General features: G+C 39.4%; 1 protein-coding gene across 12 annotated transcripts in view; it reads right to left on the bottom strand.

Annotated features, from left to right (window-relative positions):
- ptprt (protein tyrosine phosphatase receptor type T) overlaps nucleotides 1-17,142 on the bottom strand; it is a 447,834-nt gene that overhangs the window by 239,730 nt on the left and 190,962 nt on the right. For all 12 annotated transcript variants that reach the window (XM_036001937.1, XM_031277206.2, XM_036001938.1 and 9 more), the window contains exons 9-10: nucleotides 12,311-12,426; nucleotides 10,586-10,766 (exon numbers count right to left, since the gene is read on the bottom strand). In XM_036001937.1, coding sequence (XP_035857830.1) covers nucleotides 10,586-10,766; nucleotides 12,311-12,426 — 297 coding nt within the window. The remainder of the gene's footprint in view (nucleotides 1-10,585; nucleotides 10,767-12,310; nucleotides 12,427-17,142) is intronic.

Here is a 17,142-nt window from a genome sequence, read left to right as displayed (position 1 = left end):
ATATTTAGATTAATAATTCCAAGGTGTTGATTAAGGCCCCAACCTGTGGAGCGTATCAAATTACCCTAACAAAGAAACGCAATTAGATGCTGTCATTTTTATTCAAAACCTTATCACTCACGTTTGTGTGTGTGCGTGTGTGTGTGTACTTTAATCTTTTATGATGCACAATGTCTACCTGGATATCTGGGTGCTGCCTTTGTGTGGGTCTGTGTGTGCAAATGCATGTGCGAAAGCCTTCTATGACTCACAGTGTGCACCACGACATCTGCATGCTGCTTTCCAGCATGGACGTGACTTGTGCATCATGACTGATTCACACGACGTACCTGTGCCTCCACTGAGGGTATGTACATGTATGTGTGTCTCTCTCTCTGCGTATATGTGTGTGTGTGTGTGTGTGTGTGTGTGTGTGTGTGTGTGTGTGTGTGTGTGTTTTCCTGTGCACCTTGGGGGCCGAGACACAAGGCTTCATTGAAAAGATAACGGCAGCTGTAACACATTAATCATAACTTAATTAACTTCCACCGCGCTGTACAATGAACGGCCTGCTGCTCTCTCTCTCTCTCTCTCTCTCTCTCTCTCTCACCTATATGTGTCTGTCATTTTCTCCTAACCCCTCTCTCTGTCTCACTCTCTTGCAATCCTCAGTTCAATTCAAATGGTCTTTGCTGGCATGCTTTGCTCGGTCTATCGGCCCCTATCCATGTTTTTTTTATTATAATAAGCAACAGACTGGTTGTTTATATGGAAATTTTGACTTTCATTCTTTGTAAGTGTTTAGAGATTTGTAGCAGCTACTTGCGAGCAAAATGCTAATTTAAAAGTGTTGCTTGTTAGTGATGTTGGGGATCATTGCACTGTGTGTAATCAAGATAGAAGTGAATATCCAGCATCAGCTTGGTGGTAGTTCAGCAAAATTTCATGTTACCATCCGCTTTTCTGGCCCGTGACACTTATACGTAAGTCTCAAAATTGTCATGACACCAGTATTAGTGTGTTTTAAACCAGTTTTAAAGTAAAAATGCAAATATGTCATCTTTACAAATCTCCAACCAGTCCTCCAAACCAATAGGACGATATAGGTTGTTTTTTCCCTACTCTCTAATCCGACCCACAGGAGCGTTTTCATTCCTAATATCTAAACCAGAGAATGTAACAGTTGTGGTTTTGAACACGTCATTAATGTTGTGTAACGGTCGGAGTTTGGTTAGGTTTAGTCACAAAAACGACGTGGATATGTTTAGGCATCAAAACTACATAGTTAAGTTTAGAAAAACATTGTTGTTGGGGTTAAAATTAGAAGTTACTTAACTTCAGAAAAGTTACTTACTTACTTAACTTCTGGCGTTGCATTGTTCTGTAAAGTTAAAACAAACTCACCGTTAACTTTCATTTTCAAACGTGACTTGAACCGTGGTCTCCTGGGTGCTAGTTGTTTAAGCCGCTTCAGAGCTTTGTGACGCCGGCTACAGACCTCTGTCGTATCAGCGGTAGCTGCTGGTTCAGTTACCAGAAAATAGGTGACTTCAGCCTGGTACAAAGCACCGCGAGCTGCCGGTCGTTTTGGCGGACATTGCGGTTTAATTTAGTCCACAAAATATGGTGAATTTACGTAAAATCTACAGGCAAATAGTAGTAGTGTATAAAGGTGTATTTTAGATGTTTTGTATATAGTAGTCTGAAAGAAGACACATCATGGAAGCAGAATAGCCCAAAACCTCAAAATTAAAAAAATTATGTTTTTGCCTGTAGTGTCCCATTAATAGTTGAATTGAATTGGTTAGCAAACATGCAACAGAGCTTCGTGACGCCGGCTACAGACCTCCGTCGTATCAGCGGTAGTTGGTGGTTCAGTTACCCAAAAATAGGTGACTTTGAGCCGGGTACAGAGCACCGCGAGCTGCCAGTCGTTTCGGCGGACATTACAGTTAAATTTAGTCCACAAAATATGACCGTTTTGCCGAGACGAAAGTTAAGATGAGGCACCAAAACGACTAGTTAAAATTAGGAAAAATATCGTGGTTTGGATTAAAACACTCCTAAGGAACACGCATTTCCTGGGTGAAAGGCTTTAATTTTCCCCGGGAAGTGAACTCCGCTCTCTGGCTTGAAAGTCCTCTATGTTAATGAAGAAAAAGACCCTGTCTGAAAAAAAAAATCTAAAGTTTGTCAGTATATTTGCCATTGTCTATAAAAAAAAATCCCCATCATTGACTTATTGACTAATTTAGTGTCATCAGTCATTTTGTAAAAATGGCATTTCTTTTCTTTGGGATGGAACAGCTCATTAAGTTTCATGTTCACATGAAAACATGGAGTAATCCACACTATATCAATCTGTTCACAAAGCCAGTCTTCATGTTGTTCAAGATTTCATCTCTGTAGAGGTTAATCCTCCCTCGGAACAAATAAACACATCTTGATGAAAAGCAAGCGGCCAGGAATTACTAGCAGAGGCTGGACTGGATTACGATTAAATTACTCTTGGTGATATAAGGATTACATGGCAGATATGTATTAGTTGTTATGAATTCAGACCATACTGTATTTACCTTGTTTTTAAAGGAAAGAGGGCATGTTTGCTTTCAAGAGTGTGAGCAGGTGTATTGTAAGAAAAAAGTTTTTTTTTCCAAAAAGCAGATGGTATATGTGAGTGAAATGCCTTGTATTTAACATGTTACAAATATTTCTTTTAACATTAAAATATCACGGTGTCATCTCCATAAACAGTATGCGACAACAAACATGGTGTTGCTATACAACAGGCTTGTAAAAGTTACACATGCACATTCTTTGAAATGTTAGGATGAAAAGCTCTTTTGAAGCCGTTAACCTGAACCAGATTCCATGAGCAGCAAACCACAGAGCAGTACGAACAAGACTTGTTTCATGTTGCTGAATCTTTTTAATTTTTTTATCTTTTCTTCAGATAAAACATGACTTGGTCCTTTATATGTTGAAAACATTCTATGATCCTTGATATACCAAATACACGGTTAAAATAATTAAAAGGACATAAATAATAAGTGCCATTTTACAACTGAATGCACTTTGATGAATTGCCTTTTTGTAAAGTGACAGCTGTTGATTAAGAAAAACAGAAAAATAACAAAAGCTGATGGCTCTGATTGTTGTTTCTCTTCTAATGTGATCTTAGAAAAGACCCAGTCCTCTGAAGATAAAAAGATGATTAAATCTCAATGACTGTGATTGTCCTTTGAGTGAGGAGACTATTTTTAATGGGAATGGGGGTATTCATAAGGATACAAACATGTCACAAACATGGGGATTTTAGATCAATATTTTAATACTTAATATCTGCTGTTTGACTTTGAAAAGTTCTTAACCACTGCAAGGACCTGATAAAAACAACATGAATGGAGCCATTATTATCAGAAGTGGTAGCAACAACGAGGCTGTTCTCTCATGAACAATTCCTACATATGGATACGAAAAGAAATGCACTGTAATTCCTATCTATTCAACTTATTTATTACCGTATGCACTACAATGACTGCTGCTGTATAAGAGCACGAAGAGGTCTGGGTCCTAAAACACAGGGCTTTCAAGTGGGGGAGCAGAGTTCATGTCCCAGAGAAGTCAAGGGAAAAAACACAAGACATTTACCCAGGGAACAGGTGTTTGTGTCCCGGGAGTACTACTTAAGGGGATCGGTGTTTTAATCCAAACCCCGATCCGCAGGACAGTCACCTTTTGTCGGCTAAACTAACCCTAACACGTTGCAACAACATATACAACATAATATTTTTACTGCTGTTTTGAAACAACATTGACCTTTCTTTTTTTTCTTTACTTTATTGTAAGTGAAACCAATTTGTAATAGTTCCATTTTAGTGTTTCGTAGCATCATTAATTCTCTGGAACATGGACATGAAAGCCAGACAGTGACTTAAGGGGAGACACTGCAGGTGAACAGGGAAACTATTTTAACTGATAGATATCACCATGAAACCTCACCCAGTTCATTACTTACATTGAGACAATATTTTTCTGTATTACAAGTTTTCTGATATTGTATGTTTAAGTATGCAAACGATGCATTATCTTATTAAATATGCATTCGTTTCCAGAACAGAAATGTGAACATGGGATAAAGCCAGGTTCAAAATTCTTGTTTAATTTTGTTGACTTATTAGCGTCAAAGGTTTTTACAGAGGGAATTTTGGATATCTCTTTCCATCACTCCATAAATAAGAAAGTACCGTCAACAGCCATGAAAAATATATATTTTTGCCATGTTTTTAGGTAGAAAATGTTGTATAAATCCAGCTATGAATAATATATGGAAGAATCCCAATGTAAAAAGCTTCAGAATATAGATAGGGATGTAACTGCAAATTTTGCGACTACTACGTGGAGTATTAGAACAAACTAATTTTAAGAAAACATTCTGTAAAGATATGGATTATAAAATGCCATACATTTTGCAAGACACTACAGGTGAATAGGGTAAAACTTTTTAACCAACCATGAACTTTGTATTACAAGTTTTCTGAAATAGTGTTGAACTAATATTGAAATATGCAAATGTGGCACTATCTAATGCTAATCTTTGGTGAATTTAGGTCAAATCTACAGGCAAATAGTAGTAGTGTATAAAGGTGTATTTTAGATGTTTTCTGAAAGAAGACACGTCATGGAAGCAAAATAGCCCAAATACTTTTTTCCCCAAATTTTTTTTTGTTAATAGCTGAATTGGTTAACAAACATGCTAATGTTATCCAATCACAAACTCAATCAGATCACCAATTTACCATTCCCTATTCACTAAGTAGAGGATGTATAGACATGTAAGAGAATGGCAGGCACTGTGTGACAGCTGTAAAATTCAAAGGCATAATATTGAACAATATTTAGGTCACCACTCTGTGCTGCTAGCTACTCCTGGGTCTTTAAAAAGGCTTTTTTTATAAGAGGAAATGCATTCAACATATTTGTTGGATTGACGCAATGTGTTTTGGTGAATTACCCTAAATACTAACTTAAGTTTACTTTATTTAAACTATTGGTGGGCGGATCGATCCAAATATCGATAATATCAATACCAACGTTGGTATTGATATTGATCAATATCATTGTAATAAGATCAATACTTTAGTTTCAGTTTCTCTCCAGTGTGCACCTCTGTGGTTTCATCAAAGAGGTGACCTGGCTGTCTGTGTCTGTGTAAGTACCGCTGCTTTAAAAGTACCGCTCCTGTCGCAACAGCGGAGCAGGCACACTTTGCTCCTCCTCCCCCCTCTTGTGATTTGATGTTGTACCGTCATGTGACTCAGCGGTGCCAGGCAAACAAGCAAGCAAGCAGCCAGGCACACAAGACACACAAGCAGGACAGGAACGGAGCTGAAGAACGGCAGAGAGGAAGAGGAGTGCCGTGTGGCTAGATTTTCATGCCGAAAATGACGGCAAGCTGTATAATTTGTAAAAAGGCTGTAAGATACAGTGGTAACACATTTATGCAAGCATATGAAAATTCTGTACTTGGTTTTAACGTATTGATATCCAAATGTAAAATCACAAAAATCCTCCTTAATTATTAAAAGGTATCGGTATCGTATCTGTGATACTGGCCCTGTATATACTTGGTATCGGATCGATATTTATGTTATGTTATGTTATGTTCAGCAGTGCAAATGTACTGCTTGTGTGCTATGTGCTGAGGTGTTTTTTCCTGTTCCCACACTGTTCTTATCTTTATGAGGATAGTCTGAGAGTTGCTTTTTTTTTTCCCTCTCCTCTCCTTCATGTCATGCTGTATCTGTCCCTGCTATGTTATGTTATGTATGTGATTATTATTATTATTCAGTCAACTAATAAGCAAAATACCAGTGCAACAGTGCAAATATACTGTTTGCGTGCTTTAAATGTGCTCCTGCGAGAGTTGTGTTGAATGTTTTGGATGTAAAGCGCTTTGAGCTGCACTCTGTGTATGAAAGGCGCTATACCAAATATTGCAGTATAGCATACCACTAGTTTAAACGCCACAGGGCACCTTAAAGTTAGAATCACTTTTTGAGGACACATTATGAGTCCAGAGGCAGCTTCGGGGGATTTGTTCAGGTTTTCACAGCAATTCTTATCTTCAAACCCCACTCATGGCTGACAATTTAACAACTGATAATATTGATGACTTTTCTTTGCTTTGTAAGCCATCCCTGTGAGCCAGCATGCCCCCTATTCACTGAGTGGGAGATGATCAGTTTAACTAGAAACTTTCGTGTGGGGGTTTATCGTTTGTTGATACATTGATTCAAAAAAACTAAAAAAGGAAGCTAGAAGGGCATTGCGTTGCCCTTAGAACACAGTTTGCTAGGGCAAAAGAGTTGTGTAACATCATTCTTAGAGGGAAAAGGTTGGCTGAGGTGTGTGCTGAAGAGCTTAGACAGCTACACTGACTTCCTCTAGCTAATATTTGATAAATAAGAGGCCTGACAACAACCTGACAAATAGGTGTTTCATGGTTAGGTTAATAGGCTGGTGTGTACAGTGAGTGGACATGACATTTGTCTCTGAGGCAAGTCGCTTTGTGTGTGTGTGTGTGTGTGTGTGTGTGTGTGTGTGTGTGTGTGTGTGTGCTTGCGGCGTGTTTTCTGGCTGCAAATTGTCTTTTGTCATTATGAGCGGATGGACAACTGGAGGTAAATGGAGAACGGAATAGAAAAACAAACATGAAGATGGATAAATATACAGGCTCAATATACTCTAATATAACTAATATATTCAGGCTAAACTCCAGCCTCAAAGTATTAAGCCTTTAAATTTAACAGACAACTATTATTTCTCGAGTATTTTCGTAAGCATTTGAAAATCTTTGTGCTGTTGCAACACAGTCTCAATCCCAGCACGTCAAAAACCAACGCTTGGTCAGGGGGTTTTGGCGTTAGTTACTGATGCAAAAAGTCTCTTTTAGCGTCTCAGTCAGACTCAGGGGGCTTTCAACTAATTCCAACGTAATCCCATCAGTGGTGATATTTGACGCTCTGGTACATTTTTCAACACGCTGGGGCGGGACCCCTTGGCGTCACTTTTTGACGCTCTGGTTTGGGATCGATTTGGTGTCATTTTTTAAATGAGCAGGGTATAACCACTTAGTTATGGTTAGGAAAAGATGTTGGGTGGGGTTACAAAATGTACGTTTCAGTGACAGGCGGGACAAGAACGGGACACAAACCCCGGTCGGGTGTAAGTCCTGTGTTGTTTGACCCATCCACCACCACAACCTACCTCCTTATGCGGATTTTCAGTCTGTCATACTACTCACTACCGTTGTCTCTCTTAATACTACGTCATCTGACAGCGCCGCGGTCGAGCTGCTGCTCTGCCCGGTGCGTTCCATACAGACACTAAAGGGTGATTTTTGCGTCTGTATCTGACGCTGAGAATCACTGACCAAGCGTCAGGATTTGATGAGTTAGGAGTGAGAACAGGTTGGCTCTTCCATCTTTGTGTTCATGTGTGACTGTGCAGGTTCACACTGTTTATACTCTGACTAAGAACATTTCTCACCTCCACCTGTGACACGTTTGGGAGTAGAACTTCTCAATGATCTTCACATCTCATGTAGCAATTTTAACTTTCTGACTTTTAATTTCTTTGGACATTTGAGCTTTGTAAACACACTGTAGGAAATTAGCACTGTAGCGGCACGTAGCGGAACTGAGGCAATTGGTTTCTAGAGTAAACACTCCTGAGCACCATGGACGCACAATTTTCTACATTAATGGATGTGACAAATTAACAATGCTGGATGCCTCACAGTGAGACAGTCAAAGCGTTTGTGACTTAACGTGACTGTGTGTGTGTGACTGTGTGTGTGTGTGTGTGTGTGTGTTTGTGCAAATTGTTTTTTGTTTATGAACGGATGGACAACTAGAGGAAAACGGAGAATGTGTGTCGTGTGTGGGCATGTGCGTGTGTGTGCGCGTGTGTGTGTGTGTGTGTGTGTGTGTGTGTGTGTGCGTGTGTGTGTGTATGTGTGTGTGCATGTTTGAGTGTGAGTGTGTGTGTTCATATGTTGTAAATTTTGAATGGGCAGCTTCCAGTAGGCAAAACAATTTATGATTAAAGGATATGATTAAAACATGAGACGCTCTCTTTCTGAGATTACTGTTATAATCTAGGGACGATTAGTCCTGTGTGTGAGAGAAAAGTAATTTTATATCTTAATTGCAAATCCCTCATTTTGCCCTTTCACATAGGTCAAAGTAAATTTCGATTTCTTTATAAACATTAAAAAGTAAGGGGAAAGCCGTGTGTGTGTGTGTGTGTGTGTGTGTGTGTGTGTGTGTGTGTGTGTGTGTGTGTGTGTGTGTGTGTGCATGTGTGCATGCGTGCGTGTGTAGCTGCTTCATTTGCAGGAGCTGCAAAGCAAAAGCTGTAAAGCCATTACCGTACAAACAGCAATTAGCCTCCGTGTGAACAATTGCTGTTCCGTTCCCTAATTACTGAATTACAACCAGGAGATTAACGATGGTTAAATAAAAAACAATTAAGAACAAAACAATTAAGGCCTTTTTTCTTCCTTCCCCCAGAGCGATTGCTTCTCCCCAGTCATGATAAGTCTTTTTAAAGGCTTCAGACAACGTTCCGCATGTGTGTGTTCAAGCTAGTAAATTTCAGGCTGCGATGTGATGTTCCCCCTAAGCTAAATTCAGAGGATATTAGTTATGAGATCAGGAGAAGAACAGCGAGCCCTGAGGAGGATGGGAAAGAGATGAGAGATTTGGGATCATTAGAACAATGTTTTTTTTTTTTATCCTGCTTATCAGGCATTGCTCTAATGGATTTGAGCTATTGCAGCTTATCGCAGGCATGTTGTTGGAAACAAAAAATTTGAAGCATCAATGAATTATTAGTCGTAGTGGCTGGGGCAAAACACACTGTTCTGAATTAGTAGAACATGGAAGCCCTCTGGAAGGGAAACAGCAGTTTAAAATGTTGTTTTGAAATATTTCAAACTCTTAGGGTACATTTATATTTGAGGCATTAATAAAGTATGTCCGTACATCCTGTGTAGTTTTTCCTGCTGAAGGGCACAGTGATAAGACACGGCTGTTGATTGGTGCAGTTTTGAATGTTGCAAGGATCAAACTTGTGGTCCAGGGATTATAGATTGAATGTGTCTCTAAATGCTATCGTGTTCTCCTAAGGCAGTGTGGCTTAGTCAGTTAGTCAGTTAAAGTTGCATTATTCAATTTTCTCAACACCAGAGGGTAGAAAAGTGTCAAAACATGATACACATCAAACACCATACCATTTGCTTTGAAATGTTTTCTGGTGTGTAAGGAAACAATGACTTACTTATATGCCCAAGAGCAACATTATTATTCATCTGGAGTCATCTGTCTGGCTACCTGACGAAAGTATGCCCAATATTTGGTCTACTTTTAGCTCTGGTTTGGTCTCCACCAATTCCAAAAAGCAAAATATGGCTCTTAACTGCTGGATTTTCCACCTCCTTCACCAGAGTGTTACTAAGTTTATCTGGCTGTTTGATGGTGGGCAGGTAGTATAATTATCTAAGCTATTTATGTGGAAACAGCTGTCACCAGGGTTTATTGAGAAGTTCTGAGGCTGAGACTGAATTGTTTCTCAAGACAAAAAACAATACAGAAATAAGAGGCCAAGAAACTCTCTAGAGCAGCAGAGATGGGTGAGTCGTTGTGTCTCCCCACAGTATAAGCAACCATTTCTCTGTTTTCATTTGGCGTTAATCATAAACATTTGTAATATTGCAGGTTTGGGGTCTCAACAGAAACTTCAAATAGATAATGGCAATAATCAGAGTGACATTTTTTCTAATAGGAGGAACACCCAATCATCCAGGTTAACTCTGGTTATAATAACTAACAACAAATGTGAGGAGCTGTTTTCTGAGCTGCAATATATTGATACATTGATCCTACCTAACATGTAAATACAATGATTTAAATGTAATGTTTACATGTGACACGGTCTCACTACCTTTTTTCCTAAAATCTAAAATTAACATTAATTAAGGTTTTTTTTGTCTCCATGTGCAGTGCTAAATAATTATTGCTCCAATGTTGCTGCACAGCAGTTTCTAAAACCACCTGTGTGGGTTGGACTCTGATTTTGTATTTTCTGTTGGAGAAGTCAGAGATTCCGTCGGTGGCCAGATCGCCTTGTGTTCATTCTAAATAAACTGCTGTTGCTGCGGTCAGAAATGTAAAATGAATTATTTTCTGTGAGCCACAGGGTCTCTGTCTGGAGTATACAGTATATCTGTCATGAACTGACTGGGTTTAGGTTCAATCAATACTGTATGCACTTTGCTGGTAAATAAGAATCTCATTATCTATAGCGGAAACATTTAAATACACCGAAGAGGATCACGGCCAATGTGAAACAAATGTATTTGAGTTCTGACTTTAAAGCCAGAATTTTGAGTTTAGAATTAATTTGCTAAATTTTGACTTTTTTTCTCAGAAGTCTGAATTTATTGTCAGAATTCTGACTTTAAACTCAAAACTCCTCAGGCCCTAATCCTCATCCGTATAAATACATTTTTACAAATGGTGTTTGTTTTTTTTTCACTCACCATCCTCCTCTGTCTGTTTGACTATCTCCTCGCTCTCTTTGCTGCCCTCGGGGTTGGCCAGGACCAGCCGCAGTCTGACAGTGACAAAGGGCCTCAGCCCCCTCAGGGTGTAATGTGACGAGGTCTGGATCAACTCCTCCGCTGCAAACTCCTGCTGGTTAAACACATACTGGTACTGCACCTGGAAAACAGAGGGAGGGAGAGACATGACATTTAGTACACTGTAATTTGGTTAAGAACAAGGATTACCAATGCAGAGCTGCTTTTATGTGATGCACTTAACCCTGCAATGCTTTGACAGAATTGCCAAGTAGAGAACTTGACTTCACTGTGCAGGTCCAAACTGTGAATGTTACAAATCACTAATGATCTTGAAGCAGCGGTGTTGCTAAATTTGCACGGAAAAGGTTCGTCAAAACCCTTGTGAATAAAAAACGTATAATATGATATTGTAGTTTAGAGGTTTGAAGATGTGAACAACCACTATTTCTATTGTATATTAGTTATACAATAGAATAGAATACACTTTATTTTCCCCAAGGGGAAATTTATCTTGGGCATAGTGCTACAATCTGTTGCTTCACAATACAAACTTGTAACAGAGAAACTATTCTAAAATCAACATGAAATCAACATAAAATCCGCATAAGATCAACAAAAGACATCTTAGGACATAAAGGAAGGACACATGATGTACAGACAATACTACCTCTTAAAAAGTGACTTTGAGAATTAAAGTGCTTTGTGCAAAAAGTGCTGGTGAATTTATTGCAATTTGCTCTGTTGTGCTAAGATTTACCATTGGAGTTCAGCAGCTTGATAGAGGTTGGGATAAACGATAACTAGATAAGTTTATTTGTTTTACATCTTGGCATATGGAATTTTCTCAGTTCATACTCAGGAAAGACAGGGTGTTGAGAGTCTGCAGTATTTTTTTCCGCTTGTTTCCTGACTACTTGCTCGTACAGGCTCTGTATGGGCTTGTACTCTTTCCTCCCCATTATTCTCATAAAATATAACCAGTAGGCGATTTGAGGGGACTGAAGGGGACTACTATCCCGTAGTTGGCAAAATGACCAAAATGCATGCCCTTTGTTAACCTTTCAAATTTGCAGGGGCAGAGGGGTTGTTTAGTTGAATATGTTAGTATAGTCTGCCTGACTCATTGATCCATTATCTAACTGAGGTTTGTGCAAGTTAGAATCTACGGCCCAACCATGGCTCTGAAATATCAGCAGCCTAACTGTGTATTGATAAATACACGTTGCAGTCCGTAGTGCTAAAGTAGCAGACAGATTTGTAATTACGACTTTTTCTCTAAGTCCCGCCCTCCTGTCAGTTTTGTCTTGAATGTATACTATTTTTTGAACTATAAAGCTAAGGGGGTATTAAAAAATACTGAACCAAAAGAGTTGTTCATGTGGCGATTTGCTAGTTGCGGGGGTGAACAAAACAAACCAGGTCTGTACCCCCTGTACTGCCTACTGGTTACAACACATAATCCTTTCCTAGTACACAATGTTCAATGTTGTGAGTAAGGTTTTAAATTTCAGTGAACTTTTTTAAATAATGCACTTGCCAAAATTTTACTTGACCTTTTATATAAAACAGGTCAATTGTGCCACCGATTCTTACGCCTGTCACATAATGCTTTCATGTCCACAAAATGTAACTTGCACATCTGATTTTGTAGTTACAGAACAAATTGTGGCCAGCTGTGCGTACCGTCAGATTGTAGCTGTGGCAGCGTGTCACAGCATACCCAAACGTCTCCCACTGTATAGTCAGCTGACGGGCTCTGACATCCACCACATTGACATTTTGGGGCCCTTGGACTGGATCTGAAGGAGAGATGGACAGAAACAAAAGTCATTACTTCGGCTGAGCAGGAAATACAGTAGGTCGATACAAGGAGAGACTGTTGAGCCACTGATTTCACTGAGCCACAGTCCCATCTCATGTGGCTATACTCTTTGGCAAGGGACCAAATTATCATCAGATTTCAAGGCTTAAACTTCTCGACTTTAAATTACAGGACAATCTTTCTACCCTCTCAACCAGGCCACCCAGTTGTCCCAGAACCGTTGAAATGTCCATTTCATCACCACAAAGACAGTTTTTGTTGAAGTATTGTGCCATCCAGATCCAAAATGTTAGAACCAAACTAAAGCTTGATTTGACATGTACGCAGCAATATTTATCAAGCAAGCACAACTTTCCTAAACAATTTATGATTGACACATTTTGGAGGAGTGTATATCCAGTAAATTAAAGAATATATTGAGTTCATCAGTCATGGCATGCTATTTACAAAGTGACATACAGAAATCTGAACTGTTAAATTAATCTTGATAATTGACTAGAATAATTCCTCTAACACAATATTTTGTAACCTACAATCATTTTCTTCCTTAATGTTTGAGATTGCCGGCTACATCAGCCATAAACAAATCAAATTTTTGTATATTTTACAGAAACATAACTTTTAACATTCAGCAGAATCGGGTGGTGTATTAATTGAAACTCACTGTCAGTGGTTTGGTTCAGTGCCTTGCTCAAGGCCGCTCTGATGGGACATGAGGGCTGTCCACAGGTTCCTGACGCATCTATTACAAACTGGAAAGTCTGTGTGACCACTAGGCCATGCTATGTAATTACAGGAAGGCCCATATTCACAAGCCAGAGATTACCACAGAAGTCCCTGTATTGATCTGCAGACATTTGGAGTGGTTATTACTGCCTTCGCCATATGTCACTCACTCACTCACACACACACACACACACACACACACACACAAACTTACAGACACAAACAGCAGCTCAAACCCGCCCACACACACAGAGACACATCCACACATGTAGCATTGTTCCAGCCATATGTTGGGCTCCCATCCCCAGGTTTGTGTACCATGGCTGACTGCACACTAACAAGCTTGTTCAATTCAATCTTCCTGTTTCCCTAATTAGTTTCTATCAGCTACCAATGGCAAACAAAACAGGTCACCGCATAATTAGAGAAGCTATATTAGCTGTACTTCTCCAATGAAAATGAAAACTTTACTGACAATGTGTGTGTGATCGTCAAAATCTGGAGAGAACATACACTTACACAGGAGAACGGGGTTTTGGCATTGAAGTAAAAACTCATTCATTATGTCTGATGATTGTTGGAAGAACAACTTAGCGAATGAATTAGTGACATTTGAGAATATTCTGTTGCTCTCAAAAACTCAACATTGATCCTCAGGCAGGATTTTACCCTCAAAGTTTTAAGATGTAGAAGTTTTTGAACTCATTAAACCTTTACAGTCAAACTCTGAAGATACACAACCTTATGTTTTGGTTGTTTTAGTTGTTGTTTGAAGACTATTTGTGGGGAATGCAACAACTTGCCCTGCTGAAGAGTCCTTGAGCAATTTATTCCAGCTAGTGGGATGACCTTTTGATCTCTTTTAGTAAAGCTTTGTCACATGAATGCTTTGTGTATAACATCTAAACCATGGCAAACGTTTTGCTTCTGGATGTTAAATTTCATTGAACTAAATTTTTAAATGAGGCAAAATATGTGCATCAGAAATATTTAGCATAATTTTTCACTTTTTTAGTCTATATAAATTATCCCAAAATCAATTTAGTAATCCTTAAAAGCAGTGGTTAAATTGGGCCGGGGCTCTCCGGGGCTCAGCCTGTGTGTGTGTGCGTGTGTGGTAGTAGTAGTAAAGAGAGAGAATGGGTTTTCAGTCCTTCCAGAAAAATGTGATTATGCGATCGCATAATTCAATGAATAATCAGCTAAAGTCTGCATATTTATGCGGGGGCCGCATTTTTTCAAATACGGCGCACTTTCGCCGCATAAATTGCCGATTTCCGCGCAAAATATGCGGGGCTTGCATGATTTCATAATCCCCGCATTTTCGTTGCAAAAAAGTCACATATATCTTAGCAGAAAGTTGACAAATGTTGCATTTACTTTACACAAGAGCAGCCACTTTCCTGTTGCCATGGGAACATTATGAAGTGACGTAATTTCGCGACGTGAACATCATCGAAAAGCTGCAAACCCCGCGATGAAGCCATGTTGAAACCGCAGTTTTTGCAAGTTCCTGCAATTTCATCGCATAAAATTGCATTAAATATCCCGCATATTCCATCGCATTTTTTAAGAAAACGTGCCGCATAATCACGGATTTTTGCCCGCAACAATCACAAAAAAACTGCATTTTTCTGGAAGGACTGAAGTTTGTGTAAGGTGGACCTGGTCACCACAGACCCAAATCTTGTCAGCCGTTGCTAGTCATATGCTGCACTGTCTCTTCATGTGGCACATGATGTTCGGCACATTGTATGGGTCACTTCTTATATCATAAGGTAATACAATGTGTAATCAAGTGATGACTGATTAACAGTAATGTAAATGCTAAATGCCCTAATACCTGTTGATACTACAACAATGCAAAGTATAGTCTCCTAAACTTGTAGTTTTGCACATATCATGTAAGACTCGATTTCTCCATTTATTTGCACAAAACTCTCCAGAAAGTGCCATTTAATGGTTTATTTTTCAAATATTTTTCCCGGGGGGGCATACCCCTGGACCCCCTAGGGAAAGCCCCCCCACATAACAAATTCCAATTTAACCCCTGCTTAAAAGTCCCTATTAGGCTTTCTTGGGTAAAATATAGTTATCATTTTTAATTTTATAATTTAAATTTGGAAAAAGCCAAACTAATTGATGCCTCCTAAAGTAAAATAATCAATCTTATAGAGTTAAAAGGAAACTTAACCCTTGCTTTAACCCCACAACATTCTGTATGAAAGCAGTTGAGTGTATTATAAGATATAAGCTACTTACTGTAAATGTAAGATCAGCCTAATGAGACAAGATTAGACCACGGCACCATGGATAAGCCATCTTAGAGGCCATCTGAGACAGGAGACAAGTGTTTCGGTTGCCAGTGTGTGTGTTGTACATTTGTGGTTGTGTATGTGTATTGAGAGATTTATGCATTTGTGATTTTGGGTGCAGACTTTAGGCTCCCTGTGGTGCTTTATGGTTTAAAGAGTCTGTGTTTGTACTTAAAAGACCAAAGCTTATAAAGTAGTCTACCCTTGCTGGATAAGACTGGAGCAGACTGACATTTGGCAGCCAGGAAAGCTGCAGGAGGGAGGTGATATAACCAACGTAGGACCCAATCCTCAGGTCAGCACAGCAGGCAATATGCTTTCACCGAGCCCACATACTATCCCCAGAAAATAGGACTTAACTACATCTGACTGAGACTGGTGCAAATGGGCCGACGGACTCAGCTTGCTGTCATTCCGTTTTATTAAAAAAAGCGGTGCATGTCGTCAAACTACCCATTCTGACAAACAATTCTTAAGACATCCAATTAAGTGATATAATTACTTGTCTGGCAGGCAGCAGGACATTTCTCAAACGTTGTAATGGATTTTCCTAAAATGTGGTGGGCAGATTAATCATGAGCCTATGAACCACTAATGTGAGTGTTATGTGATGTGAGATTTCCATAATTTGAGGATGGAACCATACAAAGATTTGATTGCAAAGTCTAGTATAAAGTTAGGAGTCCAGGGTATACCTTTTTTGTAACCAAGTGCATGCTGGGATATCTCCAGCCCCCACAACCCCTCACCCTGGTGGTTAGAAAATGGATGGATTGTATTAACAATAATGATGTAGAAAATATTTTAGTACAGTAGATGCCTTTACTGACAGCCCGATCAAAAGTGCAAACATTTTAACAAAGGACGCTCCAGTGGGAAACAAACACTGAGAAAGACCTTGTTCAGAGTCAAACTCCTCTGGAGAACAAATGTGAACTAACCTGTAATTATGCATGCTTAAGCAGATCAAGTGGTGTACCTATAATGAACGCACACACTGTAATTCCTCAATTACAGAGACATAATCACTCATCACTGAGGCGGAGAGAGAGAATGAAATTAGCAGTTTTCCCCAAGAAAAAGCAATAAATCAAAGCTCCTCTCACTGCAACGACTAGTTTCTGCAAAGACTCAAACCATGTTAGTGAAATCAGATTTATGCTCAGAGGTCTGGAGAGGAACAGGCCAAAAACAACAAATAGCAGCCAACCAAATCCCCCTCACCAACCATCTACTACCGCTACCACCTACTTAATCCAGTGGTCTATCAGTTGGGTATGATAGATACTAATCTTTCAGATAATCTGGCTGGGGCTCGGTTGGAGGCCCTCTAAACAGATTGCTCATTTCTGTTTGGGTAAACACTGGTGGCGGGGGTGGGGGGAGGTAGAATCAACAAACGAACAAGAGACAGAGAAAGCAAAGAGTCCACAAGTCACTTTAAACATTACGTTTAAAAGCTTTAACAAGTACCATGTTGTGTTAAATACAGCCATTCTCATTACTGTAGATCAAACTTACACGTTTCCCTGAGAATTGCAGATGAAGGGAAAGACAGAGAAAGAAGAGAATTGTAGGTGAATGGAGTGAGAGATGCTGAGAGAGAGAAATTGGCAGGAAGAGAGCAGGAGAGGTTTTGTGAATTATAACTT

The sequence above is a fragment of the Sander lucioperca genome, chromosome 6, assembly GCF_008315115.2.
Source record: "Sander lucioperca isolate FBNREF2018 chromosome 6, SLUC_FBN_1.2, whole genome shotgun sequence".
Taxonomy (NCBI): domain Eukaryota; kingdom Metazoa; phylum Chordata; class Actinopteri; order Perciformes; family Percidae; genus Sander; species Sander lucioperca.
The sequence above is the reverse complement of the archived record's forward strand: the minus strand, read 5'-3'. Positions and strand labels throughout refer to the sequence as shown.